Genomic DNA, 13069 nt, shown 5'->3' on the forward strand with positions numbered 1-13069 from the left:
GTCTTGTGTTTCTGTGTAACAGGTTCCTTGACACTTAGGTGTAAGAAGTATTTCTTGCTTGGATGGGTCAGAAATGTAGGTGCTCTGCCATTCAGCTTCAGCCATTACATACCACAAATGAAACATTAAAACATCACATGGAGAAGTTTGCATGGTGACTGTTCACCTGCAGTACTGTGGACTTTTAACATTGTGTCCCCTTTTCAGTGAAAAACTAAGAGGTACTTACTCATCTACCATTACTGTTATTTGCTGATTCTATTTTATTTTGATGGTAATATTCTATCCTTATGAAACTATTGCAACCAAATTGGCTTTACTTACCATCTTGGCTTTAGTAGGTATAGAAGAAAGTGGATTGTAATGTGTTAAACATTATATGATGGTGGAAAGTATTCTTTTTGAGTTTCCATTTTGAATGTGTTTGGACTAAAGCAATGTAGGTGCTTTGGTTCCTGAGTCACAGGTCTGATGATGGGTATAACCAGGGACTCCCTAGAGCTTCATCTTCCCAAGCACAGTCATGTGGCTTTGGCTGTGACTCTTAGCTCTTTTTCCATGTCCCTGCAGCTAGCTCCTCTCACTGGACATCATGTGTAGAGCTGCTGGCCCAACAGTAGAGCAAGGGGTAGACCTTATTGGTGCTTGAATGGCTCAAGCAACATACTGTTGATTCAGTTTTTTTGTACTTGCAGAGTGGCTCATTGGATTTCCTTGAGCTCAAAAGGTGTAAGGAACAAGTATGGAGAACTTAGCCACATACTTAGTTGGAGGCTATTTTGGGATAAACAAAACCTGTCTCAGAATACTAAAATAAATAGATAAGAGTCTTAGCAGCTTGAGTTTGAGCCTTAGAATTTGGAGGTGTGTGCATGCGTACATGCAGTAAACAAAATAGAAAACAGACATAAAAGGAGATTTCCTAATTATTACTAGGCTGTGTTCAAACTTAGCAGTCTTGGCAGAGTGGGCTGTGCCTAGAAGACATGCTCTCTAGTGGGACACAGCACAGGGCGAGGAGGGCTGGGTCTAGATAGTTCCACAGTGATTTCAGAAGCTGCAGGTAACAGGAGGACTAGATCCATACTCATTGTATATTGATCCAAATAAAGCTACTCTGAATAGTGAAGAATTTGTTTTTAATAAGATAGTGTATGTTGCTTCTTTTCTCCTAAGCTTTACTGTCTTCCCCCTTGGCAGAGTTTGCGAAGGATGGCTCCAGCAGAACTTGCAAACATGGAGCACTTGTATGAGTTTCACCCTCCTGTGTGGATAACTGACACCACACTTCGGAAGTCTCCCTTTGTTCCTCAGATGGGTGATGAGGTGAGGACAGACACTTTCAGGGGTGTACACGGAAAACCTGAGTGGTTTCCTAGTAAACACACATTTCCCTTTGCAGGTGATATACTTTCGCCAGGGTCATGAAGCTTACATTGAAGCTGTCAGAAGAAATAACATTTATGAATTGAACCCTAATAAGGAGCCATGGAGAAAAATGGATCTTAGGGTAGGTCATTGCTAACCTCCAGAGCAGGTGCAGCAGAACATGAACTTGGGGACAGAGGGTCGTCAAAGATGGAAAGGATTCACCGACATGTCATAAACGGGGGAGTCCTACTTTTCCAATCTGTTTGTAATATCTTCTTGTTGAAAATATACATTTTAGCGAATAGCAAAGATTTTGCTCTGTCATTCACACACTTTAAGGTTGTTGTGTGGTCCATGCATGTTTCCTGGGGGGTAATGGGCAAGAGAGTTGAAGGGAAATGGTTTTCAGGTCTTAAGAGCCAAGTATCTTAAACAAGAAGTAGAAAGCTCATACATGCATGAAAAAGCCAGTTCCCATGGTCATGCACACAGTGTCATGGGAGCCACATGCCTTGTCATAGTGCCTGTCATAAACTGCACTGCATTCCCACGTCGCCTGTGGAACTTTCTGAGGGATAGGGGGGAAATGCTGTCTTCAGTCCCGTTTTGTTGCTTAGGACAAAAAAAAAAAAAAAAAAAAAAAAAAAGATTGCCAGAATACCATAGGTGTTTATATTTTGATGCTTTTATATATATAGGAAGCTAGAAAATGAAAAAATTATTTTATATTCATTGATGTTTTGCCTGCATATATATCTGTGTGAGGGTGTTAAATCTTGGAGTTACAGACAGTTGTGAGCTGCCATGTGGTTGCTGGGAATTGAACCTATATCCTGTGGAAGAAAAATCAGTGTTTTTAACCACTGGGCTATCTCCATTCCTGAAAAAAATATTTTTTAAGTATTAAATTTCATGGCCTTGTTTTAGTGATTTTGGCTTTATGTCTACTTCACTATGCAATACAAGTACATCCACAGACTGCGGTTTAGTGTACGCATTTTTGTGATTGTGCCATTTAGAAGCATGAAGTTCACATTGTGGGATGGTTTCATCTGCCCCCTAGGTGCAGGGCTGTAAGTAGTATTGTTACCTTCGAGGGTGTTGCCGAAAGAGGAAGAGTCCCTCGCTGTCACTCATGCCTGTTTCTTATGTGTGTGGGTTTGTGGTTTGGTGATGACCTCTAAATGCAGATTTTAAAACTGCTGACTCATGTTCCTTAGTACAAGAATAGTCTGATGTGCTTGTTTTAGGGGAAATGTTGGTTCAGAGAAGCTTCACTTAGATAATGCATAAGTTAGCTGTGGGATAAATGTTATGAGCTGAGATCTGTTGATATCTTTTCCAATGTTGCTTTCTTTCTCTCTGTCCTATTCCTTGTCTACCAGCCCTGTAGCTCAGGCTGGCCTTGAATTTCCCCTTCCTGCACCCTCTAAATTGCTTGGATGGCAAGTATGCTCAAGCAATTCTGGAGGGAGGCTGTTTGAAATCTGATGCCTTTCTGTCCTGCTGTCAGCAGGCACACATGTGACATCACAAATTCATGCAGGCAAACAGAGAAGCTGAACATTGAAAAAACCAAAACCAAACAAGCTATAAGCAAAATCCTATTGTATAACACAAAATTACATGAAGATGTTTATTCAAAGAAGGAATAAAAAGAAAGGGCAGGTGAGAGAACCTGTTGCCACGCTTGAGGATCTGAGTTCATTTCCCATTTTTTATGTGGTGCCACTCCTACACGCACTGCTTTGGCCTTGACATGGATGCTTTGGCACATGCGTGTATATACACACACACACACAGAGTAGAAATTCAAAGACAAGAAAACATTAGAGTGATAACTGCTTATTTCATACTGGTCTTGCACCACTGAGTTTCCTCCCCTCACACCTCTGACATTTTCTAGTTAGCACACTGACTGCTTAGTGAGCATGTTCCTGTATAAGATACTACCCTGGAGATTAGGAGGAATGGTAGCAGCCAATGGCAAATTACATGTAGCGTCTGGAATCCAAGGTTGGAATTGGTTTCATCTAGTAGTAGTACATATTGACAGATTGCCTTTAAAAAACATTTCTAAGTAAATGTCTATTACAGGATCAAGAATTGGTCAAAATAGTTGGACTAAGGTATGAGGTTGGACCACCTACACTCTGTTGCCTCAAACTAGCATTTATAGATCCAGCAACTGGCAGACTGACAGATAAATCTTTCTCTATTCGGTATGTATGTCTACACAATGGTAGGTATAATTTCTATCGAATTAGTTAGATGAAGAGTTTTACATTTTGCTGGCCATAGGCTCTTCCCTTTTAGATGCCCTATGCATGTAGATCACTGCTAAGACCGTTCAGGCAGCAGTTCGGCAGGGAGTCTGCTGCTTGGGTGGTTTCACAGCGCTCACACGGGTAGAGGACGAGAGCCTGTGCAGGAAATTCGTCACATGGTGGCTCCTAGTCTCACATATGACTGAGTATTAGATGTGCTGGTACCACTTGAGTATGCATTGCAAGCGTGCTGTTTTGGAGACTGAAAATGAAGACATGAAGTTCACTATTTGGTTAGGTTGGCCCACTCTCTGGCTGTCTCTGCCTTCCTAGCATTTACATTTAGCTTCTGTGTGGACCTTGGCAATCTGAACTCAGGTCCTTATATTGCCCTCAAAGCACTTTGGCTAAAGGAGTCATCTCTAGTACCCTTCCTTTATCAGCTTTGGTTAGATATACCTGGGAAGATGGCTCAGCTGGGCGGCAAGAGATGGGTGGTACTCACTGGCTTGCCAGACCAGTGGCAGAACAAGGTGGATGGCATTTAGTGAAGGGTACCCAAGACTATCCTGAACCCCACTCTTTCTGTGCAACATGTACTGGGAGGGTTGAGATGACTTCTGAATATTTCTGCTTTCCACTGTGGTAATTTTTAATTTTTTTTTTAGATACCATGATATGCCAGATGTTATTGATTTTCTTGTGTTGCGCCAATTTTATGATGAAGCAAGACAGAGAAACTGGCAGCCTAGTAAGTCTGTCCTTCCTGGGTTGTATAAAGTCTTAAAAGCCATTGAGCTGTTACTGGCATAGAGTACTTTGATTTATGGTTTATATAAACAATTTCTAGAAGCACAAATGACCTTTAAACATATCTCCGTAGTACCTGTGCTAATGGTGCTTATTCCATGTAGACTTTAGCTAATGACATTGCTTCTGCTTATGCTGTACATGTTTGGAAATGACTGTCCTGTTATAATCTTAGACAGGGTAGCTGTGGCTCACCTGCAACTCTGAGAAGCACCTCCCTTTTCTTCCACCTCCCAAGTACTGTGATAAAGGCATGTGCCACAGCATTTACCTGTACATAATTAGCTTTAATGGAGGACTTGTTTATTTTGTAATTCAGTAGCCTTTAAAACTTCTTCTCAACTTCTGGGTTGTGACCCCTCTGGTGGAGGGCGATGAATGGTTCACTGGGGTTGCATATCCGATAGTTACATTACAGCTCATAACAGTAGCAAAATTATGCAGTAACAAATAATCTTATGGTTTGGGGTCTCCACATGAAGGACTGTATTAGCCTGGAACTCACAAGAGTGGTCAGATAGCTGGATGTGGTGACTTTCTTTGCTGCTTATAAAACACGATGCTAGTTTATGTGTACAAGGCATAGATCAAGTAGGTGGAATTTTATTGACTGAAGTCCAGTCAGGATTCACTGTAGTTGTAGGATACATTTAAATTGTTAAGTCTTGAGCCACTCCTGCAGGTTATTAACTGTTTTGTGTATGTGGTGGGGGGAGGAGAGTTGTCATGGTAGGACACAGAGATAGACCCCTCGTTTGATTTGTAGCGGAGCCTCTGCAAAAGCCTGTTAGAAGGATTGGCTTTCTTACTATTGAATTACTGTAAACAGTAGGATTGATTAGTGGCTATGTAGTTCTTTTAAAAAAATAACACATTTTTAATGGTTGAGAATACTTTCAGACTTGATTTTTAACTTTTTCTTTTAAAATTTATTTTGTGCTTTTTTAAGTGGGCTCCAGTGAGGTCAGAGGACTTTGGGAAGGCCATGCCTGAATCCCTGGAGATTGAGCTCAGGGCTTCAGGATGGAGCCAAGCGCTGCCTTCATCCATTAACCTGTCTCACTGGCCTCAGACCCCATTTGCTCCTGTGTTTTTGAAGGAATTAGAGCACACTCTATGTTGTGTTTGTCCAGAGAACAAGTATAAGGGGCCGTAATCCTCCATACACAGTAGTGAGGTGATGTCAGTCTCTCTCTCTCTATGCGCTTGATCTCTGTGCTTTTTGTGTATTATGGTATTTCATAGGTAAAAGCTGGATATAATGGTTGCAAGTGTGTGCTTCAGACTTGATCATTTCTCTCACAGGTGACAGATTTCGATCTATAATTGATGATGCTTGGTGGTTTGGAACTGTGTTGAGTCAAGAGCCTTATCAACCACAGTATCCTGACAGTCATTTCCAGTGTTACATTGTTAGGTTTGTATACAGAAAATGCTGATTACCATCTCAGATCACCATGTAACTAACATGTTTACTGTCTCAGGTCACCACATAATGAACATGCTTTAGACCAGTGTCATTCTAAGCCACTGATTCAGTCTGACCTCCAGCATGTCTAAGGTTTCTGAGTCAGTCACAGCTCAGCATTGATACTGAGTCATTAGCAAAATACAGAAAACCTTTACCGTTCTGCTGGCTGGCTGTAGATCAAAACCTGACATTTTGCTTCTATGGTGTCTTGTAGAGGTTCTGATGTTTTCATAAGCCTTACAAAAGTTGTAATAATTTATTTTTAGTGTGTGGGTATTTTCTTTGCATGCACTGTATGTATGCAACATTTTGCTTGGTACCCTTGGAGGCCAGCTGGAATCGCAGTGTTGTGAGGTACCATGTGGGAGCTGGGAATTAAGTCTTTGTCCACTGAAAGAGCAGCCAGTGTCCCTAACTATTGGGTCTTCTCTTTATCCCTTGCACTTTGTGGGTTTGGGTTTGGCTTTTGTATTTTGGAGATAGGGTTTCATTATGTTGGCCTGGCTGTCCTGGCGCTCTGTTCCGCAGTGCTGCCATTCACGCTGCGTACTGCCACGCTGGCAGCACTTTGTTTTTGTTGTGTTTTTGTGTAGTTTGTTTTTGGGAAAGGCTAACTAGTGCTTCCTTAATTTTTGTTAAACAGGTGGGACAACACTGAGATTGAAAAGCTTAGCCCATGGGACATGGAACCGATTCCTGACAATGGTATGCGCTTGTCATAACTGTGCACATACTAGGGCATGTTTGTGACTGTCCATAAATCTCCTCCTATAGCTATCAGTCAGTCTCAGAACTTGGCTAGAAGAAAACAGTCTGATGTCTCTTTGTTTTGGTTCCTTTTGGTCTTGGCATCAGCTGTCACATGACCACTTTACCCAGAGCACATGTGTCTCCTCCTTGCTCACCTATCCTGTCTTGTCCTGTCTGTGGCTCCTAAATGAGTGTTACTAAAGGACTCTGACTCTTAGACAATGCTGACCATGACTGAAGATTACACAAGTGCTAAGTCTTGCTGCTGTGTGCTAGTGGGCACTCTTCTCTTCATCTTTCTGTTGATTGAAGATGGCCATATTTCTGGAAGTTGTCACAAGTATTATTGCATTCAGCCCTTAGATTAGAATATGTTGGAGTAGTTTTCATGAGACAGTGATCCACTCCCATTAATTAGTGCTCCAAAATGATCATTGCCTATATAGAAGGTAGCCCTGGCTGTCCTGGGGTTAAAGGTATGCACTACCACGTCTGGCTAGATGATACACACTACTTGTCTTGTGTTTTAGAACTTGTATTTAATGGAAATAAATAATTTGAATTATTTTTTAATTTCTTCCTAAGAGGTCTTGTTTCCATTCCTACTATTTCAAGGAATTAGCCCTTTATGCTGGTGGAATTATTTTAACCATTTTTGTCTTGAAAGAGTGTATTTTAGCTATTTATGTCTTGAGGGGCTGTATGTGTTTGTGTTTTCATGGTGCTTAGTAAACAGCCTTATGTTGCCCAGACTGCCATAGTAGCTGCAGTGTAGGTGTAGACGGCCTCTGGCTTCTGACCCTCTTGTTCCACCCCCACCCCCACCCCCATCCCCATCCCCCCACCCCCCCACACCCCCATCCCCCCACCCCTGATTACTAGCATTATAGTTCTGCACCATCACACAGACTATATTCTGGTATTATGAGGGTTAGGGGTGAAATTCACCAAGAACTAGGCAAGCTCTATACCAGCTGAGATGCATCTCCAGACCGTGTCTTGAGCTTTTGGGAATTACTGTTTGAACGTTAAATTATCTGCAGAGATTTGTTTTCCAAACCCTTTGGTTAAGGTTGCCTTGGTGGTGGTTATCCTTTTCATACTTCATCAGGTGATACTCTCTGCTTACATCTCAATTCATGCAAGTTTGTAGCATCAGTGAAGAACTTAGAAAGTTGAAGATTTGGGGTCTGCTTTTTCTTTTTCTCTTTTCTGTGTAGACCAGGCTGCTGTGGAACTCACAGAGGGTCCACCTGCCTCTGCCTCCAGAGTGTTGGAAATAAGGTTGTGATTCATCACTACCCAGCTTGAGTCTGCTTCTGACAGGAGAGACAGCCAAGTTGCAAGCTTTCCCAATGGACTGAGTGTATAGTATTCATTGCATTTTAGAAGTTGACTCAACCCACTAACCCTTTTCTTTTTCATTGTCTTTAAAATGGAATTCATAGTTGATCCTCCAGAAGAATTGGGAGCAAGTATCTCTGTCACTTCAGATGAGCTAGAGAAACTGCTCTACAAACCACAAGATGGTGAATGGGGCCAGAGGCCAAGAGATGAGGAGTGTGAGCGAATCATCAGTGGCATAGACCAGCTCTTAAACCTTGGTGAGTTTTCTCAGGCTGAAACCATGAATTTTCTATACAAGAATTAAGTTATGTTCTTTACTTATTTCCTCTTGGTTTGTTATATTAAATGGAACTATCTCTTTTGAATAGTTTTTGTAGCTAAATATCACCTATAGGTAAAGAGCTTACTATTTAGAACCTTAAGAGTTTTTTTCTTCTTTTATAGATATAGCAGCAGCTTTTGCAGGCCCAGTGGATCTGTGTACATATCCAAAGTACTGCACAGTAGTGGCTTACCCAACTGACCTCTGTACAATTCGGATGAGGCTTGTTAATCGGTTTTACAGGTTTGTGGGGAATCTTTTCAAGAATACTACAAAGAGGTCCGAGGCCACAGTCACTAACACAAACAGATGTGCAGGTTTCGGATAATTAGTGTGTGAGCTTTGGATGCTGGCGAATATAATTTCCTGTTTGGTGGTGCTTGTTACATGTAGGGGTGGGTAGTCGGGCATAAGGTGACACATCAAGCTTTGTTCTGTGTGTGTGTGTGTGTGTGTGTGTGTGTGTGTGTGTGTGTGTGTGTGTGTGTGTGTGTGTGTACACTAGAAAATTAGCTGTGTTATTTTGTGTGTGAAGTTCTTTTTTTTTACATGTATGATTTATTAGAACATTAGCTTCTTTTTTATTTGTATGTCTGTGTGTATGCAGGTTCTAAGAGGGAGTGTCACCTCCTGGAAGGGGTTTAGAGGTCGTGTGGTTATCTTCCATGTGGAGTCTGCAACTGAATTCCTGCATGAGCAACGTGTGCTCTTAACACTGAACTCTCTAGTTTAATTACAACTTACTATTAATCCATTTTTATGATACTGTACGTAGAGATTTAGGTGTATACTACTTTGTGGCATAAATGTTTTTTTTTTAACTTTATTTTAAAAAACAAAGATAAAAGAAAATTTTAAACATTTTTGCATAAATGTATACAAATACAATTGTGTCAGTGCTTGGCTTTTTTTTTTTTCTTTTTTTTTTAAAGGTTTGATACTCTGCATTAAGGTCTTAGTAGTTACAATGAGCAAAAAGTACATGTATAACAGGATGTAACCCGGAATTAGTCAACGTTTTCTTGGTGTGTAAGGATTGAGCATGATTTTTTTGTTTGTTTGTTTGTTTTGTTTTCTTTTTTTCTTGAACTTCACACAGTCTGGGAGTTGTTTCTGGGGCAGTTTTTTTTTTTTTTTTTTTTTTTTTTTTTAAATGAAAGAAGTAATGGTACAAAATCCTTAATGCTTAAGTTGTAGCCAAAGTTGGGGATGGTTAGAATCTTGCCCCCTTTCTATGATTTAAAATCTTAGCTGCTACATTTAAAAGTAGATTTCATGAGTTAATAATTATACCTGCTCTTTTGAGTACAGATTATTTCTCAGATGCATCAGCTTTTTGTTGTTGGCTTTTATATCATTGGTAATTTTAAAAATCACCTTGTAATGATTTTTCTAGTGATTGAAGATATTTCAGTTTTTATAATTTCATTACTTGATGAAATTACTTTTGTACATCATTACTACTCCATAATTATTGTGTGTGTGTGTGTGTGTGTGTGTGTGTGTGTGTGTGTATTTATATATTTTCATGTGTGTTTGAATCAGAAACCTATTTGTAATGAAGCTGACTCAAAGTTGTCATGGCATACTTGTTCTCATTGCATAGAGTGGGTAGGTTGTCATCTGTGGTTTAGCGTGGGGGGGACTGTTCGTATGTTTCTCTCGGGCACTCGCCTCTACACCCTTGATGCTGGGTCACCTGACTGCATAGTGAGCTCTCGGCATCTGTGTGTCCCTCCAGTGTGGAGCTGAGGGCATCTGCAACTGTGCTTGCCTTATTTTACATGGGTGTTGGTAGGAGCCAGTCAAGACTTCATGGTTGCATAGCAAGAAGCAATTGCCCAGCCCCATCTGTTAAGTTCTAACAGCTTCACAAGGTGCTGCTGATAGGTGTGGGGGGGAGGGAGAGAGAGCACGCACATGTGTATGTATGATTTATAGGAAGTTTACTTAAATTTTGCAATTCATTCTCCAATGTAACATTCTAATGATAACATTAGATTATTTATTACTGCCTTGAACTAATAATGTCTTTAAAAAGGTATGTTGACACTCACTGAATAGGCTCACATTGCTAGATTTTGATAATATTTTAGGTAATATGTTTCTTTTTTTGTTTAAGGCGGTTATCTGCGTTAATTTGGGAAGTCCGATATATAGAGCATAATGCAAGAACGTTTAATGAACCTGAGAGTGTAATTGCAAGATCAGCTAAAAAAATAACCAACCAGCTTCTGAAGTTTATTAAGTAAGTGACCTCATGCACGGTACAGGCGTGACTGACACTGCTTTAGTAGCCCTGCAGCCCCGTTGGCACTGCCTGGTTTTACTTGAAGCAGCATTTCTTTGTATACTTGTGATTATAATTTCATTAAAGGAGTGTGACCAATTCAGTTGCATTTTAAATTCTTTATTACATGTATGGGTATTTTACCTGCTTGTATGTATGTGCACTTGCTTGCCAGATGACTATGGAGACTAGAAGAGAGCATTGAATTTTCGAGACTAGAGTTATAGATAATTGCTACCCACCATGAGGTTCCTGGGGGACTCAAACCAGTGCTTCTTAGCCACGGAGCCATGTCTCTTTCCCCAACGTCTAATTGGTTCTTTGAGTTTCACATCATGCACTCCAGTCCACTCCTCCCTTTGTCCCCTGTGGCCCCCTCCACTCTTGCAGCCTCTGACTCAAAAGAACATAAAAAACAGCATAGAGAACATCTTGCCGTGGGAGCTGTAGTGTGTCCCACAGCATGTCCCTCTTCTTGCCCTGTAAGTGAGCCATTGGTCTGGTTCAGGCCTCTGGCTTCTGCCACACCACCAGTACTGGCTGCTCACCAGATCTCCTCAGTTCTCCTATGATTGCCCTGTGTCCCCGCCACGTGCTCTAGCAGTTCACAGAAGATGTACATTTTGGGGTGGCTTACTCCAGGCCCTGGATCATAACCTGGGTGGTAGCTGAGCTGGTCAGCTGATCCATCTCTTCATCCCCAACTTTTCTAGTTTTAAAAATTTAAAGCAAAACATTTAAACTAATTTTATGTATATAGTGTTTTATTTGCATGTATGTTATGCATCATGTATTCTTGGTGCCTAATGAGGCCTGCGGAGGGAGATTATTGGATCCCTTGGATTGGGAGCTAGAGAGGGCTGTGAGCCCCACTGTTTGGGTGCTGGGAGTTGAACCCGGTTCCTCTTAACTGAGGAGCCATCTCTCCAGCAGGCCTGCATCAGCGTAGAGCACTCTGCCTCTTCTGTCACTCCTGTGCCGTGTCCTCGGTTCCTGTCCTTTGCACACTTGCTGACATAGTGAGGGTTTGCGCTGGTTTCCCTTCCATCTTAACTCTTCTCTTTTTCCTGGTATTTGCAATGTCAGTCTTACAGTGGTAACACCTAGGTCAGCCTAGAGAGGCTACTTGGAGTGTGACTGTTTCTGTATTAGCAACTTGACGTTGAGCATATTCCAACATTGTCATTATTCTAAACTAGAATACTAATGTATTCTTATTTTCACAGAGGACTGGTTAAAATCTTTTTTTTTTTTTTTTTTTTTTTTTTTTTGGTGAAGTTGGGTGTGTGTGAAGGAATGTGTGACAGGAATAACTATTCTTCATGTGATTAATTGTGAAAATTTTAACTTTTAGGAATCAAGACTGTACAAATATCTCGGAGCTGAGTAACACATCCGACAGTGAGGACAGTGCTGATGATTTGGTATGACGTTTAGCCTCATAGTGGCATGTTGATCTCAAACACTGATTTTCAGTGAGACTAGAGACTGCAGGGCATCTAACACCAGATTTTGTGGTAGATCCAGTTTGCTATGAAGATAGGAATTGATAAAGTTCTCATGGTTAAGCCATGTTTTTGACACATATTTGCTTTGATGATGATCTCTGGTGAGACTTCCATAGTAAGGATCTCTGATTTATCCTAGGACGATAGTGATCTTCCTAAAACGTCTTCTGGAAGGAGGAGGGTAAGTTGGTGAACTTGGCTTCTGTGTTCTCTGTTCAAAACCAAATATTCATCTGGAGTACAATTTCTGGCCTTGAAAAGTTACATGATGATTGTGGGTATTTTAGTTTGGTTTATAAAAGAAATAGAAATCATTAAGTTCTGGTTACTTCAGGAATGCTTAGTTGGCAGTAATGGAGCTCTTATGGTTAGATGAAGTATAATACCACCTCCCCCCCAAAAAAAATTAAAGCAAGTAGGGTAGAGCATTGGCCTGATGTGTGCAGCAGGATGGAACCCAGATGGAACCCAGCGGTGAGGTAGAGCAGTGGCTGTCACTACAGGGGGCCTCATGGCTGCAGGCTGGTGAGAGGATGCTGTCCAGGCTCAGAGAGGGTTCTCTTGCAACAGTAAAGAAAAGTGGTGAGATCTTTTCAGGGGATATTAAGTAGGATTTGGAAACTGAATTATTTATTTAAAATATAGATTTGTTGAAAAGGGGACTTTATGGGAAAAGGGATAGAACATGGAACTAAACCTAAGATCGCGAACTCTTAACGAATGTGGCTTGTCACCAGAACCTTCAGAACGAATGCACTAAATTAATGAGAAGGCTATTCATAGCAGAATAGGTAAAGTACAATAACACACATCATTCAAAAGTTTACCTAGATGCTCCTTAAATTTAGAGTTAAAAAAAGGTCAAGTATCTGTGCCTAGTGGTGTACACCTTTTAATTAACTCAGCACTCAGGAGGTAGAGGCAGGTGACTCT

General features: G+C 41.0%; 1 protein-coding gene across 1 annotated transcript in view; it reads left to right on the forward strand.

Annotated features, from left to right (window-relative positions):
* The window catches only part of BRWD1 (bromodomain and WD repeat domain containing 1), a gene marked incomplete at its 3' end in the record, with an annotated part of 74882 nt that overhangs the window by 43523 nt on the left and 18290 nt on the right, over positions 1–13069 (forward strand). The window contains exons 24-34 of the mRNA XM_080919615.1: positions 1201–1326; positions 1403–1510; positions 3469–3593; positions 4307–4389; positions 5754–5865; positions 6563–6624; positions 8118–8273; positions 8461–8581; positions 10461–10586; positions 11983–12052; positions 12276–12317. Coding sequence (XP_080775741.1) covers positions 1201–1326; positions 1403–1510; positions 3469–3593; positions 4307–4389; positions 5754–5865; positions 6563–6624; positions 8118–8273; positions 8461–8581; positions 10461–10586; positions 11983–12052; positions 12276–12317 — 1131 coding nt within the window. The remainder of the gene's footprint in view (positions 1–1200; positions 1327–1402; positions 1511–3468; positions 3594–4306; positions 4390–5753; positions 5866–6562; positions 6625–8117; positions 8274–8460; positions 8582–10460; positions 10587–11982; positions 12053–12275; positions 12318–13069) is intronic.

This window comes from Micromys minutus (genome assembly GCF_963924665.1).
Source record: "Micromys minutus genome assembly, chromosome: 7".
NCBI lineage: Eukaryota > Metazoa > Chordata > Mammalia > Rodentia > Muridae > Micromys > Micromys minutus.